General features: G+C 42.3%; 1 protein-coding gene across 4 annotated transcripts; it reads right to left on the bottom strand.

Annotated features, from left to right (window-relative positions):
• Positions 1-57: 57 nt before the first annotated feature.
• ankrd55 (ankyrin repeat domain 55) lies at positions 58-15825 on the bottom strand. Of its 4 annotated transcripts, XM_049019332.1 has the most exons (12): positions 15762-15825; positions 14552-14718; positions 12749-12868; positions 11212-11342; positions 10208-10317; positions 9380-9440; positions 7247-7375; positions 6775-6959; positions 5448-5615; positions 4491-5158; positions 1045-1146; positions 59-964 (listed from the first exon to the last, which is right to left on the bottom strand). In XM_049019332.1, exons 2-12 carry the CDS (start codon positions 14589-14591, stop codon positions 696-698), a joined length of 1983 nt encoding a protein of 660 aa, XP_048875289.1. In that variant the 5' UTR covers positions 14592-14718; positions 15762-15825; the 3' UTR covers positions 59-695. The 4 variants fall into 4 exon arrangements, with proteins under 4 accessions (XP_048875290.1, XP_048875289.1, XP_048875291.1 ...); XM_049019333.1 differs by lacking the exons at positions 12749-12868; positions 15762-15825 and having other exon boundaries at positions 58-964; positions 14552-14941; XM_049019334.1 differs by lacking the exons at positions 14552-14718; positions 15762-15825 and having other exon boundaries at positions 11465-12865.
• Positions 15826-16645: the final 820 nt, after the last annotated feature.

The raw sequence follows: 16645 nt of genomic DNA, 5'->3' as shown, positions 1-16645 counted from the left end.
TTTTCTTTAATGAATGAACTTTTTGTGGTGACATCGAAAAATTTACATATAGCTTTTAAGTTTTTTAACCAATCTTTTCACTTGGTTTATTCAATAAGAAACACCTAATTCAAATTGAAGTATATATTAACTTTGATCATCTACTGAATTTGACTGCCAGTGGGACTTATGATCCAGTGTCTTTTAAATTAAAATTTCACATTTTTGTACTAAAAAAGTGTTTTTTTTTTAAGTGTGAAAATCCAGATTCTGAAATGTTTTATACATTTTATTGATTCTTACATAAAATCCACAAAACACCTTAAAGAAACGTAAATACAGGAAGTGAAAGAGATTAAACTGTAAACAGTACGTGCCTTTGGACATGGAATATCACCATGTTAAAAAATCTGCAAAAATAGGATATTTAAATAAACAAAGATAAGTTCTGCAGTGGCAAATTTGGCATAATTTGTAAAGACTGGAATATTCAAAGACAGAAACCCCTTCTGAGTCCATAAAATCTAGTTAATATATAAAGGATAGTGAGGAAATGTGGGTGTGCAGGGGAACAACTTCTTCCTATGATGCTCGCCGCTTGTGAGCAGCATATCTTTAAATCCTGCATTGCATTGATAGGAGGAGACACAGCAGTGGGTCTGGTTAATTACCCATCAGCCCTCACACCACCGCCAGCCCGAGGCAGTTGAGAGGCTTCAGGTTTTGTCTACTCTTTGGGGTTCAGAAGGGGATGAGGTGCGTTTCCTCCGGGATGGGATGGCGGGCAAGACATGGACGCTGCGTAGGAGGTCTCCTGTCTGGATGGGCGAGAAGGAGCAGAGCGACTGGCTCTGAGGCATGCCGATCCGGAGGGACCTTCCGGCCGAGGGGACAGGAAGGCCAGCCGTGCTCCGGCTCAGGGAATTCAGAGGCATGGATCTGGATTTCTTCACACCCTGGGACACTTGGTCAGGAGGCAGGGAAACTGCAGGCACGAACGGGGCGAGCATCTTACTTTAGCGGCAGACATAATGGGAAACCCGGCCGGGACGAAGGCAGACTTACACCTGTGCGTGCAGTGGTCGCGTATGGGAGCCAGGCTGTTCCGTGTAACGGCTGTGTCCCTCAGCTTCAGCCTATCCAGGGGAAGTAAGTGCATATTCGGAGCTAAGAAAGAGGAACATAAAGAAACACTCGGAATGTATCCATACAGTACACTGTGTTCATCTAGTATATGTCTCTGTATGCACACAGTGCTTAATGTTGCACACAGTGATTAATACAGGATTCACTCACGACAGAATGATTTACTTATTTAAATTGTTTTTTTTTTTAGTATGGTGGTACAGTGGTTAGCATGGTTGCCACACATTTCTTGGATCAGAGTTTAAGTCTCTGCTGTGCCTCCATGTGTGTAGAGTTTGCAAATTCTCCCCATGTTGTTTGGGGGGGGGGGTTCCTCTGAGTACTTAAGTGTCCCCCAACAGACCTAAAATATACTACAGTTCATTGGAGTTACCAAATTGTTCATCAGTGTCAATGGTCTTTGAGTATGCCCAGCAACGGGTTGGTGCCCCATCCTGCCTTGTGAATATAGGTTCTTGACCCCCTGTAACCCTCAATAGGACAAGTGGTTTCAGGAAATGGATGGATTTTTTTAGCATATGGTTTTATCTCAAGCAACATACATTTTTGAGAAGGCAGGGTCAGACAGTCCCTGGAGCAAGTGGGGGATTTGGGCCTCAAGTTGCCCAACAGTGAAATCACTCTTCTGTTGACTCTAAGATTTGAACTGGCAACCTTGCAATCACAAGTACAGGACCCTATTCCACAGAACCAGACACTGCCCCAATGACAATCTCTCACAGGATTCACACATACCCTAACCTGAACGGCATGTCTTTGTACCGAGGGAGGAAACAACATGAAATTGGGCAGAATATGTTACCCCACACATTACAGAGCCAAAGTGGGTCTATAACCAACAACCTGGAGTAACTCTGACCCGAATGGGCCAAACGCAAATTGCACAACATTAGGCTTTGGCCCATTTTTTTGTCCAGTAGTGTATACATACATCCTTACAAAGGAGATCCATTCCCTAAATGTACCTTTAAGTTGGTTTGTAGTCAAGTCGGAAAAATAATAACACAGTAATAATACTAATAATAATACAGCGATAATAAAAGTAACTAGGCCTACATACAGTACTGTACCACTAACCACTGAAGGCACACAATGTTTGAACGAGCATTACAAAGTAATATGTGCATTCATTATCACAAACTGCTGTGTGGAGCCTGACATTTTTAAATAATAGGCTTTATGGCAGTGCCAGAACATAAATTGGACTTTTTTTAACCTGGGGACTGTCTGAAATATAAATAAATAAAGGAAATAGGAATACAGGTTTCTCAACCTTAAGACAAACATAAGCCCTTCTTATCATAGACAGAAAGAGGTACAGAGACGCATAATGTAAGTGAAAATGACTACCTGTGTGATCTTGTTCATTAATGAACATTTTGCAGATTTATTTGACATTTAAATGAGGACACAGTATTCTCTATGTGACACATCATGGAAAGATGTGTCACAGTCATGGAATTGAGCAGTAATAAACACTGAACACTGTCATTTATAATATTTGCTTTTGTAGTTATTTATTCAAGACCATGCTTGTTCAGGCTCGACAAATTCAGACAGACTGGCTGAGAAACCGGTAAGCGTAATGCTAATTCTAAGTGCTAGCATGACAACACGCCCCACGTTCTTCATCACTGCGTAAGACATGTGCTGCTTCCACATACCACCAAGTCAACCATGCAGGACCACTGAGGGTCTGCAGATTGGTGAGAAGAAGCGGTTCATGGTTGGAATAACCCACCCCCGCCATCCCTACCATGGAAGAAACAGAGCATGCTAGATGAAAACTCATTGTGAAGAGATGCTTGCACCACAGGTGTTAAAAAAAACCCAAAGCCAATGTGGCTGCAGCAGAGTTACCAGATACCAGAGTTTCTGCTGCTTCACGACAACCACATGCGGGCTCCATCACGCTGCAGGCCTTTGCACGCTGCACGAGGTCCCACGCTTCTGTGTAATTGTCACCCTGTGCACTATAGCTTCTCAGAAGCCGAAAGCTCCCGTCAAATGACATACATGAGAGCCCAAGACACAAGCAAATGTCAGTTGCGGGCCGAGGTGTTAAGCCCGTTTTTGAACGCGACCTTTCGGAGGGAAATTCACAGGTGTGCAGAACGTCTCGACATTTGTGAGGAAGTTCGAGGAAGGCCGGTACGCTGGCGAAGCATGTTCTGTTCACGCTCACAGTTACTAGACAAGCAGCACGTTTGTACCATTCTGCAAAGCCCTAGATACCGTCGTCGCTTCAGTCCACAGTTTGTTTGTCTAATTGGCACAAATATTTGTCAAAGGCAGCATCTGAAGCTTAGGGGATTGAGGCTCAGTGTGCGATCAAAGTCTACCACCTTATTTTATGTACTGGCAAACAGAGCTGTGGCGTGGTTCTTTATTCTTTTGCTATTAAACTTCCTGTAGTGATGCATAACACTTTCATATATCACCAACTGGTTTCCTGAGAACACCTTTCAAGTTCTCTTATGGTTTAAACAAAATGCATCTAGAATACAAACAGCAGTGTGCATTTGATCTGGGTTTCTGTTGTAGAGATACAATTGTAGCAGTTTTAATATTTTATACGTTTGTAAATTTGCCAGTCGAACTAAATTAAATTACCAGCTGTCAATGTACTATTAAACTTAAGATTATAGCTTATTGCGTATTATTGATAAATATCTGGTCTGCTATGTTAATATGTCTCCTTGTCAATCTCTGACAGATTCTCAGTGCCATTAGCCATTTTTTTTTTTTCAATGAAAAGGAACCATATTTGTCAGCGAAGGGGTCCACCCTGCCATCTGCTCAACTGTGGTTTTCATATCGCCACTTATAACAGGAAGCAGAGAGTGAGGGGAAAACACACAGTAACATACTTTCCGGCCACCCACTAAAAAGCAATGGTTACCACTACAACAGTCCTCAGAGACCCCAAGTCTACTCTGAAGTATGCCTTTGCTGTTTATGTTTTATTGTTGTCCTGAATGTTCATGTTCCGCTGGGTTTCTTACCCAGGTTTCTAAAGTATAATGTCTTGTGTACACCTCTGCTCTGCGTGGGTGGGGTTTTTGTGATCTCCACGTGTCATGTGGATTTCCTCTGGGTACCTAGGTTTCCTCCCGCAGTCCATAGACGCCTGCAGTGTGTGACTATGTGTGTGCATGTCCCGCCCAGGGTGACCCCAGCCTTGTGCCCCTGCTGCCTGGGCTAGGCTCCAGGCCCACTCAAAACCCTTTCCAGGATAAGTGGTTTGAGGATGGATGGATGGATGGATTTATTTCATTAAATAAAATAGATTTATTTGACAATTGAACGTGAAGGCACAGAAGGAAAGTAAAATAATAGAGCAACTAGGAGCAAACCCATCTCACCTTGTTCATTTTTCTGCACATATGGCATTTGGTTGCAGCATTTGTGCACATCCAGGCCACTGGGCTTCTCCTGTAGTAATCCAGCCAGCAGCTTTTCTGAAGGTGAGGCAGTCCACACTTTGTGTGACAGTATCTGACTGGACTCCGATTTCCATGGATCACTGGGCCGCACCTGTCCTTTGGACCTGTTGTCAAAAAGGTCATGCTCACTTCTGCTTTTTTGAGACCTATGGGCAAAGTGGTGAGCCATCTGCCCTGCTCGGCTGCCTTCTACGGCACTTTTGGAGCCGGCCAACAAAGAGTTTCCCAGAGTGATGGGTGGAAGACTTTGAGTTCTTATTGGAGGAAGGCCTTTGTACTCCTTCCCCATTCGATCCTCCAAAAGATGAAGCTTCTGGGTGTCACTGGATCTTTTTCTGGCATCTGAGCTTGTCTCTGGCTGCTCCTTCTCAGATGAGTCCATGATGGAGTCAAACATGGTGATGATGTCATCCACCTCCGAGGTTTCCTCTTTCATGCAGTGATCTCTATTCTTCTCCCTCTGCCTCCCTAGTTGAGGCTCCTTCCGCTTCTTGCAGGAGAAAATCTGGTTGAACATGCTGAATTTCCCTTCCTTCTTCTGACACTGGTTGCTCTTCAGGGGGTGCAGCTTTCTGGCTGCCTCAGATCTGCACACAAACAGCATTTTCATAACACGTGAAACTTGTGTCTTTTCCAAATATCTCTTCAGACACAAACAGCCATTTCTAATATGATTCTTTGGATGCCAGTTACAGTAAACTACTACGTATTCTGTACGTACTTTTCATCGCATCATGCTTATGCTTAAAATAAGAATGTTGGACTTGCATTGTGTCACAAAACTTTACTAATAAAGCATGTTGCAAGGAGGAATGACACAATTCACTGCATTTTCTTTGTTTATTATGGAAAACATCAGCATGAAGTGCTTCAAACCTGCTGTCAGCTGAGAGGAGCTTGATGCATGCCGTGTGTCCACAGTACATAGCGTACGTAAGAGGGGTGTTCTCGTTTATGTCCCGGGGGTCAGGCTCCACGCCCAGCTGCAGCAGAGCCTGGACACATTCAGCCTTTCCAGCCGCTGCGGCCCAGTGCAGGGGGGTTCTGGAGGAAGGGCAACAGGCAGGATGTGATGGGTGCAGGTGGGGGCCAGGGGGTGTACCAGGCTACAAATAATCTAGACCAGTTAGATCAAGGGGTAACACTTTACTGAAAGTGGTCATATAAATGCATTATAGATGCTCTCATAATGCATTATAACGATTCATAAAGTGTTATAAACACGGCTATATTTTAAAAAAGGCATAACACATTATAGCCATGTTTATTATGTATTATGATTGCCTTATGAAACTCTCATCTATATTGCAGTACAAATACTTTCATAATTCAGTACAAAGCATTCTTAATGCTTATACTAACCATTATAATATACTGAAGGTATGAATCTATGAATGTATAATACATGAATCTATGAATATTTATAGTGCATTAAGGATGAGAGCTTCACAGAGCATTCATAATGCATAATACACATGGATATAATGTGTTATGGCTTTTTTATAAACACGTGTTATGCCTTTGTTATAGCCACGTTTATAATACTTATAGTAATACTTATAGTGCATTATAATACATTATGAAGGTATGAATAATGCATTATACATGACTGCTTTAAGTAAAATGTTACCAGTACAGGTTTCTGTGGTTCCATATGATTTTGTCCGACATCCCGTAATATTTACTTCACAGTTTCCTTATCAGATAATGGGACAACTAAAATCACTCCGCCCACTTTCAAATAACTGAAAGCGAAGGTGCCAAAATGGGATCTGAAATTGACATAATGAATGGCAAACTATTTTGGGTTCCATTATCACCCCCATGGGAACATTGTTACAGATCATAGATCAAGGTTTTTTATGTCATTGTGCAAATGGGTAATGAAAATACAACTAATTTTGGTAAAAGCCTCTATCAATGACATATTGTAAATAATCACTGTAATTCCACAATTTTTCATCCATATTACATAACTGTCATGACGACCTGGACTCTATCCCAAGCAGCACATGGTACAGGGTAGGGGGCCCCTGCATGGGATGCCAATCAATTACAGAGCACAGTTACACACTATAGACAAATTAGTGACACTCATCCACCTGCCCCCTGCATCCACCAGGGTATCCCTGCCCCTTCAGCTCCCCTGCTGGTAAGCAGAGTAACCACACATTTCTGGTCTCATGGAAAGCTAGAGGTTAACCTCTCATCGACGTCGAGCGCCTGCAGGTTGGTCTCGGGGACGGCGGCTAGCTCATAGATGATGTCACTGAAGCCGGCAGCGGCAGCAATGTGCACACATGTCTTGCCGTTTTCGTCATCATAGTTGATGACTGATGCCCCCAGGTGGTGATCCAGGATCAACGAGCACATGTATCTGCTCCCACTCTGCGGATGGGGGGAGAATCAACAACCTCAAACACTCAGGGCCAAGATATCGCTGTTCAGTGCTCGATTTGCCATTTTGGTCAGTTTTCATAACCAGTGAGTAACAGATTCTATATGGGCCTACACTAGGACCACTGACCTGTTACTCGACTGGTTTCTTAATGATTAGCACAGACAAAGAAAATCAAGTAAAGTCAAGTCAAGTAGGTCTTTAATGTTACTCAATGTAACCATATACAGTTGAGTACAAAGAGCTGGCAGTCTTCGGTATGAAGGCAGTCTCTTACCTGGACAGCCCAGTGCAGGGCAGTCTTGAAGTCCTTGTCCACAAGCGTGGGGTCTGCACCCTTCTGTAAGAGGGCCTGTACGTGTTGGGGCCGATTGTGGAAGGAAGCCCAGTGCAGAGCTGTCATTCCCTGTATTCCCAATGATAATTACCAAACCACGTCAATAGTGTATTTCATTATTCGTGGTAATCTTCAGCAAGAATTGCTGCTAAACTTCAGCAATTCTTATGACTTATGACACAATTTCCTCATCTGACTATGGCCACACAAAAGCCACAAGCATGTCTAGCTATGATAATCAACTTCACATATGCAATATAATATACTGTATACGTAGTCATGTCAGATGGCATCCCATCCAGTGTGTCTCCATGCCCTGTCCAGGATTTCTCCAGTTTTAGGATCTCTGTACCCTCCAATGCATATGCATAGATTTGTTGGGGGGTGGGGTTCGTCCCCCTCAATAATATCACATGTAATGCCTAGTTTTAAAAAAAACACATATGATTGACATATTCGATTACATAATTTAAAGTCTTTTTCTTACAGTTTTTATTTGGAGAACCCTTACCCTCCATTAAAACGGTTTATCCTCAACGCCAGCTCTGGCAGGCAGATGCTCACTTCCAGGCCCACAAGTAAAGAGAAGCGGTGAGTGCAGAAGCACAGTATGGCTATGTCTGTAAACCTAACTCATTGAAGACCTTGTACGTATCATAATCAACAGTTAATCAATAAAAGACTATGTGAGATGGTGGAATTTAACTGTCTCATGCTGATTCCGTTTCACAACGATTATCTTATTTGATTATGCATACTGCAACTAGCTTGGTTAGTTAACAGTATAGCACAAATAGCAGCGCTGATAAGGCAGCGGTACATAGCGTTTCTGTCAGTCATAATTCTCATCCCACTCTGTCTGCTTTGAGGGCAAAACAATGAATAAGAAGCCCGTCAAAAAACGAGGCCAGATCTGCCATTTATATGGAAAATGCCATAAAGTTACTCAGCTACCAGAAACCCAGAATCATTTAGTTCATAAATAGTGCTGTGTTTCTTTTGGGGACATTAAGATGTGTTTGTGAGAGAGATAGGGTGCAGGAGAGTGAAGAGTCAAAGTGGCCCCTGAGGTGAAGTCATTAATCCACAATGAATGGCCTGACATTCATAGCGAAATCCCGCAAAGTGTGCTTAATTTGAATAATTCCAGAAAATGCCGCATATGTAATGCGGGACCATATTAGTGAAGTAAAATAGAATGAAAATTTTCACTTTATATACTGTAACTATAACAGCAATAGTTTACGGAAGAAAAAAAAAACTAACTTGTAAACAGCGCGACTCCAGAATCGCCTTATAAGGTGATGTGACGTTACACCTCTGACCTTGAAATACCCGCCCCCCCCGATGTTGATATGAAACCTACGCCCCTGCTCTAATGGATAAGCAGTTAAGGGAGGTGGATGGATGAATGCATATAGTTATCTTTAGTCATATTTGTCTTGACCAAATAGTGGAAGCAAATACAACATCAATCTATCAGCTAAATACAATGAACAAAGGTATAAATATTGAGGTTCATTCACCATTTCATTCTACCCCAAAAACCAAACTAATCCCAGTAGTTTCATATCATATACAGGCCAACTTGTTTTTTTATTTGAAATAGGTATCTCTAGGTTATTAGCCAGATTTTTGTTTAGACAGTTTATATTTCTGACATACCACTAAATAAAACTCTTCTCTATTAGGGTTATTCTCATAATCATTACGTCATTTACTTGGGGCAAAAAACATTTTAGCTTAAAAATAGAAAGCTATCTGTGTGTACATAATTAAGTGACTTAGCTAGCTAGCATGCTTTATTAGCCAAATCTTGGTAATTGCTAAAGTTCCATACTAGATCAAGTTCATGGGCATGAGATCGAACGTATTCTGCTTTTCTCAAGTTTGAATTCACTTTAGCACTAATTATCATGGCATAGACAGGGTTTGTGAAGCGTAATGTGATTAGCATATATGATGATTATTTACACTAATTCTGTCAGTGTGTTCTCAGTGAGGCTTATCATTCTGTCTTGACAGCATTATCCAAAAACAGATTTCCTGTTACCAGTTATTATTTTTTATTACCTCGTTGTCCTGGTGATTTATTTCGCACAGTGTTGATTGCTGTAGTAGAACAGCCATGAGCCTGAAACAGAAAGTTAACAATTCAGTAACTGCTTGCACATTTGTAGTCTTACTCTTCAACAGAAACGTTCAACAGCAAGTTTCACAAAGTACTAGTCTGCATTTTAATTGGAATGCGGTGATGCCACCTTGCACTTTCCACGAAAAGAAGAGGAAATGCCCAATAACAGAGCAAAGGTCTGTGGTTGTCATGAGGATTGCACACTTCTTCTAGTAATCTGGATCATTAGAACCTGCACAGCCAGCAGAGCTCTGCAACATGGGCAGCAGCTATCAAATGTGTGTTCATTCCCAAAGCAGAAGCAGAACAGAAACTCCCCTATAACGGCCAGGTCAGTTTCCGGAAAATTACTCTACAACATATTCTCAGGAGATAAGTGCTTCCCGGCCAGTGCCAGTTTACCCTGGCTATATTTTTGCAACTGCTTTCATCTGCAATGCTCCACCTTTTCTGCTTAACTCCAGGTCTTCGTGACAAAGTCATTCCTGAAAACAATAACTGCTTTGACGCACTTCCTCCCTAGTCTCAAAATAAGGGTCAGGGGTCACTGTAGGTCAGGGGTGGCCAATCTTACCTAGAAAGGGCCGCTGTGTGTGCAGGTTTTAGCTGTGAATCCCTGATTAGATTACTAATTGGCTGACGAGTCCTCACACCTGGGTGTGAACAGCTGACCTAAAGGTTTATCCCAAAAACCCGCAAACACACTGGCCCTTTGCAGATAAGGCTGGCCACCCCTGCTGTAGGTGCTTGGGGCACCACCTGCATACCTGAGGTCTGTCTCAGCGGTGGCAGCATGGAGAGGAAGCCGCCCATTTTTGTCAGGGATGTTTTGCTTCGCACCGTTACGGAGAAGGCAAACACAGCCCTCAAGCCACCCCTGTTAAAGGAGGAAAACACAGGGGCACATCTGCGCTTATGTAATTGACATTGAACCAGAAGGGTGCACATCTACCTCATGGAATCAGTCACTCATCAATCACTCACATCTCCTTTTATAATCATCTACTCATCTTATAACCAATCATCATGGTCAGTGTCATGGTATAAATGCATAAATACTGTAAAAATAAAGCTGCATACAATTGAGTTTTGCACATATTTCCAATAGGTAAAATGCTACATTTAGTTTCACATATTCCAAAAATATGTCCAGTTTCATTAAGCAACATTATTTGCATAGGGCTGCCGAGCAAAGTATAATGTGGCAGCTGTTGTATAATAAAACTAAATTATTAAACTGAACTAATATTGATTTATTGATGATGGAAGCCGTTAATGCTTTTGGCAGACATGCTGAATCATTACTGCCATGAAGCACATTTGCTATATGTTACCCTCCAATGCCCCCACCCCCTATCACAGTCAGCATGCAATGATTTCACAGGGAAGTGTGAAGACCCCCCCAACACACACACATGTCGGGTATACCTATCCTTATGGGGACCGTTCATTCACTTCTATGGGAAAAATGCTAACACTAACTATGACAACCTTAACCCCCACCCTGCCCTAACCATAACCATAAGTAACTAACCGAGTTTTTGCATTTTTAGTTATTTCATAGCAGTCACTGATTTTTATAAAATAGAGTTTTCCCTTATGGGGACCAGGAAACCGGTCCCCGTAACGGAAAAAAAAGGATATTTATCACGTTATGGGGACATTGTGTCTACTCGTTGGATTCAAAAACACAACAACTGCTCTGCTGTAAATTATACACGTTTTTAGTAATGGACAGGATGGGTCTAGACAGAGTGTACTCATGCTGTACCAAGTATGTTGCCAGAGAGAGGGAGGTCCTTCCACACGCGTCCTGAGTGTTAATGGATGCTCCCATCTTCAGTAAGAGTTTCACTGTGTCCACCTGCCGGCCTGAGACTGCGTGCATCAGTGGCGTGGAGCCTGCGGATTAAAAGCAAATTCAGACATGGGGACACGGTGCGGGAAATAGGTTTAAAGTATTAGTTATTTAGTAAGGTATAACTAGCCAAAAATACTGGGTAATGGTCCATCCCTTCCCCCACCTTCCGCTTATCCAGTACGGGGTGACTGTTAGCCTGCGGTCCCTGGTTACACAAGGCAGAAAGCAGGAGACACCGTGGATCGGATGGCAGAATTCTCTTAAATAGAATTTTAGTGGTTAGCCTTTAGCGGGGTGCAAAGAGGAACGGTGAACCAGGGCCGAGGATGAGGACAACCTCAGAACGTTGAGTTATTGCAAGTTGTTATCGTCTTAAATTGAATTTATAGATTTATAGGGCTTGTTTTGGCTTAGTTGACACTAATAATTGAAATAGCAATCGGCATTAATTACTGTTATCAATCTCTGCGTAACCATCCCAAATGATACCGTCTGTATTTGAAGCAATTTCTAAGAATGACAAAAAAACAACAAGTTCAACAAGCTTTTACCCTGAATGTACCACAGCAAATCAATCATTAAGCAGCTAGCTATATAGATCAGTGGTTGTCATCTAGGTATATACTGTAGCTATCTGAACAAAGTCCATTCCCAAAAAAATGTAGTTAACAAAAGTACAAATTCTAGGAAAGCAGCTGTTTACTATTTTGGGTTGTGGCTTAGGAACCTAAACAACCTGCCTGTCATTGGGTTCATAATTCCTAGATACACCACTGGCCATTATTATTGTTTGAATAGTGGTCACAGATAAATGTTAGACAAATATACATTATTCATTAATTCTGGGATTCGGTATAAGCTGGGTTCGACTGGCTAGCAATCAATCCCAGGTCACTTGCTAGGCAGCTATGATAACCACTATGTAACCAACGCTTATGCAATGATACAAATTAGGACACTGAATTTAATATTCCCTGCCTCATGCCCATTGCTTCCGGGATAGGCTCCGGACCCCCCGCGACCCAGTAGGATAAGCGGTTTGGAAACTAGATCGATGGAATTTAATACAAATTTGTGGAAACAGGTTCTGCCATTAAAATATTGCTTCAACTGGCTAAATGCATTGCATTCTGGGTAGTGTTTTCTAAAGTCAGGTGTGATATCTGTTTACGGACCAGCACATAAAAGTTGATTTTGATTGCGTAGTCTAAATATGCAATCCCCTGCTAGGTGTACTTTAGCTGCTTATAGATACGGTGTTAAGCTGGTGTAGTACTTGGCTAGGTAACTATCTGACTGTATGTCGAAGGTCCCTTGCTGCCATGCTCAGGTACGTCTTGGGGATTTATTCTTAGTGTGAGGCCTAGATCTCCAGCAGTCTGGCCCTGACTTTGCTTCTGATTCACGCTTCAAACATCCACCTACATCCAAGCTGCCGCCACGTTACCTTCGCCATCACAGCATTCCAAAATGGAGGGGTCCTCGCGGATGACGGACGTCAAAGTGTTGACGTCTCCGTTGGCGGCCGCCTGATAAACCACGTTCAGGTCGACCTCCTCTGCTGCGTCTTGGGTACAGACGCATAGAGTTACAGGTCTACTTACACCAGGGGTGTCAAACTGCAGTCCTGGGCGGCCGGAGCCCTGTGTAGCTTAGTTCTTTCCCTGTTCCACCACAAATGATTCAGCTCAAGAGCTGTGTGGTAATTAGCACAAAGAGTTGAATCAGGTGTGTTAAATGAATGTAAACCAAGAACTGTATAGAACTCTGGCCCTCCAGGATTGGTGTTTGAGACCCCTGATGTACACGATCTGATCGTGTGTCACAGCACATAAGCCTCCATACACCCACAGAGTATAGCTTTGAAATAAACTTTTCAAACCTGTAAGCGAAAAAACGACCAGTTTACGACATCCCCTGCTTGCACGTAGGCTTACATGTAAATGAGCAAGGATCAAAGTGTATTTAGCACAGGGGGCAGATATTAAAATTTTGGCATCCTACATGGTTTTTCATAGTCAAGAAGATGATAGCTAGAGGAGTAAAAGTTTATTTAGCTCACTCTAATCCATATATGGGTACAAAATTATACATTTTAAAATTTCCCACGGTGCGGAGTTCATCTGAAGATGATTGTGGGGTTGATCTAGGGATTTACCTGGGGATACAAGTGAGGAAAGTAATTGTCTGTGATCTTAACAGGTAATTGTAGGTTTGTCTATCTTAGTTACACAGTTTTAAATGAATCTGGTTGTAAGAGACAAATAGGGCTCCTACAATCTCAAAACCAGCTGTTATAATCAAAGTGTCGGACAGGATCAGTCACTGAGCTGATAAATCTGTGTGCGACACCAGCTTTCTCTTTCATGCCTGTTGTGAGGGGGCAGATTTACAGCACTAAGGGATCTCCTGGCCCAGGGTCCTCTGACCATGTTACACGGCTGCCAACTTTGGTCCAGAGGTGGAAAGTTCAGGAGCAGAAAGTAAAAAGCCAGACCGGGGTTTTGTTTCAGCCAACCAGCTGAATACTCTGTGAGTGTGACAGTGCTCAACCAGCTGAATACTCTGTGAGTGTGACAGTGCTTAACCAGCTGAATACTCTGTGAGTGTGACAGTGCTCAACCTGCTGGTTGAAACAAAACCTTGGTCTGGATTTGTACTTTCTGGACCTGAACTTTCCACCTCTTCTTTGGTCAGCTGGTTGTGTGAGATTTTCAGTTGGAGTATATCCAAAAATGTACACGTATGTAACGGTTTTGTTACTGTGCATATAGTCTGTAGGGTTTGCAAACTGCCCCAATGCTTTTGGTATAGCTAATTATAGGTTTACAATGGAATAATATGCATTTGCCATAAGATTACTTACATGAGCATGAGAGTGTAAAAGCGTTGGTGCTCAGCCAGATGCGTCTGAGTTGGCTAACCTTGATGTTAATACACCTTTGGCCACATCCAACCCTATGATAGGCTGCTCACAAACAGGCCTGTCATTGATTGTGTTTCAATGTTACAGGCCTGTTACTGTTACTGTTAGCAATCAGTAGGCTGCCGTACTGAACTGTAAAAGCTGCACACAATCATTTAAGAAAAATATTTATACGGTCCATTTGCAATGCATCAGTTTTAATCAGAGCAATTGAGTGCTGCATCACGGAATAACAGCCAAGCGTTTCCATGGCGACGGCCGCCACTGACACTGCTCCGCGGTGCCTCCCCTGCGTCTGTGATTTTTGCATGCAGGGCGCCTTACCTTTGTGCTGATCGAAAACGGACGACGAGCTGAATTCCATGGTGAGACTGTGCACTTTTAGCCATAGATGAGCGCAGCCTCAAAGATGGAGAGCAGCTTTCATCCCGAACAGACATACGTGCACCGATCACTCCTGTCCGCCGTTTCGAGGCTTACATTCAATGCATCTAGTTGAAGGCAAGGAGAGGAAAAGGTGGGAAAAAGGCATCGGTTCTTGAAATATACAGGCGACCAGCAGCCTTGAGCAAAGCTCAGCAGATAATGGGAGGGATGGCATCGACGGCGTGGTGTGCCCCTCCAGCTGTCATCATCTGCTCGCGGGGCCAACACAGGGACGCGGCAGGGACCAGTGCGACTCGGGTTGCCTGGCTGATGTGCCGTATGAATGGACTATGTGCGACTCCACTGAGCATGCGCGGCACTACTATGCAGCCTGCTGCACGGGCGGGGAGAGTCAAACGTATTAGTATGCACCTTAGTCACTTCATGCTCTTTTGAAGTGGCTATTTTAAGGTCGCTGTTCATGCTGGAGCCAATGCTGTTAATCATGCTTTTTCCACTGTCAGCCTGCTAAACGTCAAGCCCCCTAGAAAGGTTCATTCATGCTTCTGTGCGCCGTCCCAGTGTGGGTACAGGAGGCAAATCCAGAAAAGGAGTGCTTACCCATAAACTGAAGATGGTCTTAATGTGGCCATTTTAATACCAGAATTAGCATTTTGTAATTCTGGTGACATAATATTGTGCCCAGAAACCCAATAACATGAATAATCAACCAATTTATTATAACTTTTTTATTATTATTTCCATAGACACGTTTTTCATAATTTCCTAGGAGAATCATTTGGAGTGTGTGGACTGCTCAGCACACACTGAGTTACAAGAAGGAATCGTAACCATGTTGAAAAAACACGGAGAGATTACCCAATAGTGTTTTCTATTATGATGTGCCTTGTTGCCATGGTAACTCTGGAGAACATTATTTCATTATGAAAAATAACAATCAGAGATTCACTGTGGAATGGCATCGAACCAGAGTTCAATGTGAAAACAGAAATTACATATCAATGTGGTGGTCTTAGACGAAAATACCCACTGTAAATTAAACGTGAAAAATACATGCTAAAAGTAAAAAAAATACCAGGCAGCAGTTTAAAAACGTGTTATATTCCAAAGAGCGGTCTGAATTATGTATTACTTTATAATTAATTACCATTCTGTAGACTCAGTCATGGTGAATATCACAGCGTACGGTTCCCTTCCTTGCTGCTTCCATGTCACTGCTAGGGCTCGCTAACACTCCCAAGAATTATCTATTTTTATTTTGATGCACCGCTGCTTTTTTCCATTGGGTGGCAGTGTTCTACAACTTGAGAGTGGCTATATCGCTCCTTCCAAGTTGTCATTATGCCTTAGAATGACGCGGAGTTAAACGACCGAACAAAAAAGATCTAAAACAATCTGTATCATTATTAAATTGTTTGGTAAAATTATTCCTAAATTATAAATTTTTTACAAAAATAAAATTTCGTCATACAAATACGACAGACCAACTCTTGTTAATGTCGAGTAATATAATGTAGAAGTTTGCTTTAATATGATACTTAAAAAGAAACAGTAATTATCAGTGTGGATCTGGGTTCGATTCGGCTCATGCAACAAATGGCTGCTGTTCGATTCGCCCTGTTTTTGAAACATAATACCTCATATTTGCTCCTTACCGACACTCATCGTTTTATTTGGTGAATAATGCTACCTTAACTTTTCAATCAACTGAATTCCAATTGCTGTACCTTTCTACAGTAAAGGGGGGAGCACCAAAATGCTAAAGCAAAATGTTTTATAATGTAATTTCTCTTCTACTCAAAAGCTTTTCCCTTAATATTGTTATAGCTCCTCATCATATCCTTAATTGTAAATTCAGCCGTCAAAATCCTTAATTTAGTTCAGAATTGATGCCCAGCCCTGCAATTCTAGGAATCCACTGTTGTCCTGCGTTTCCATTTCTGATACCTAATCACTGATACTGGACATCACTGCAAATGACAATGTGTGTAATTCCTCAGAGAAATGACCCCATATGCGAGACTAAACATA

This window comes from Brienomyrus brachyistius, chromosome 7, assembly GCF_023856365.1.
Source record: "Brienomyrus brachyistius isolate T26 chromosome 7, BBRACH_0.4, whole genome shotgun sequence".
NCBI lineage: Eukaryota > Metazoa > Chordata > Actinopteri > Osteoglossiformes > Mormyridae > Brienomyrus > Brienomyrus brachyistius.
Note: the sequence above shows the minus strand (reverse complement) of the source record. Positions and strands in the feature narration are given on the sequence as shown.

What these genes read in the sequence shown, in the direction of transcription:
- ankrd55 (XM_049019332.1), bottom strand. Translation starts at nt 14,591, where the DNA reads ATGGAATTCAGCTCGTCGTCCGTTTTCGATCAGCACAAAG. An exon ending in ACCGCTGAGACAGACCTCAG is followed by an intron (nt 9,441 to 10,207) that starts GTATGCAGGTGG and finishes TTTCTGTTTCAG; the next exon opens with GCTCATGGCTGTTCTACTAC. An exon ending in CGACCACTGCACGCACAGGT is followed by an intron (nt 965 to 1,044) that starts GTAAGTCTGCCT and finishes TCGTGCCTGCAG; the next exon opens with TTTCCCTGCCTCCTGACCAA.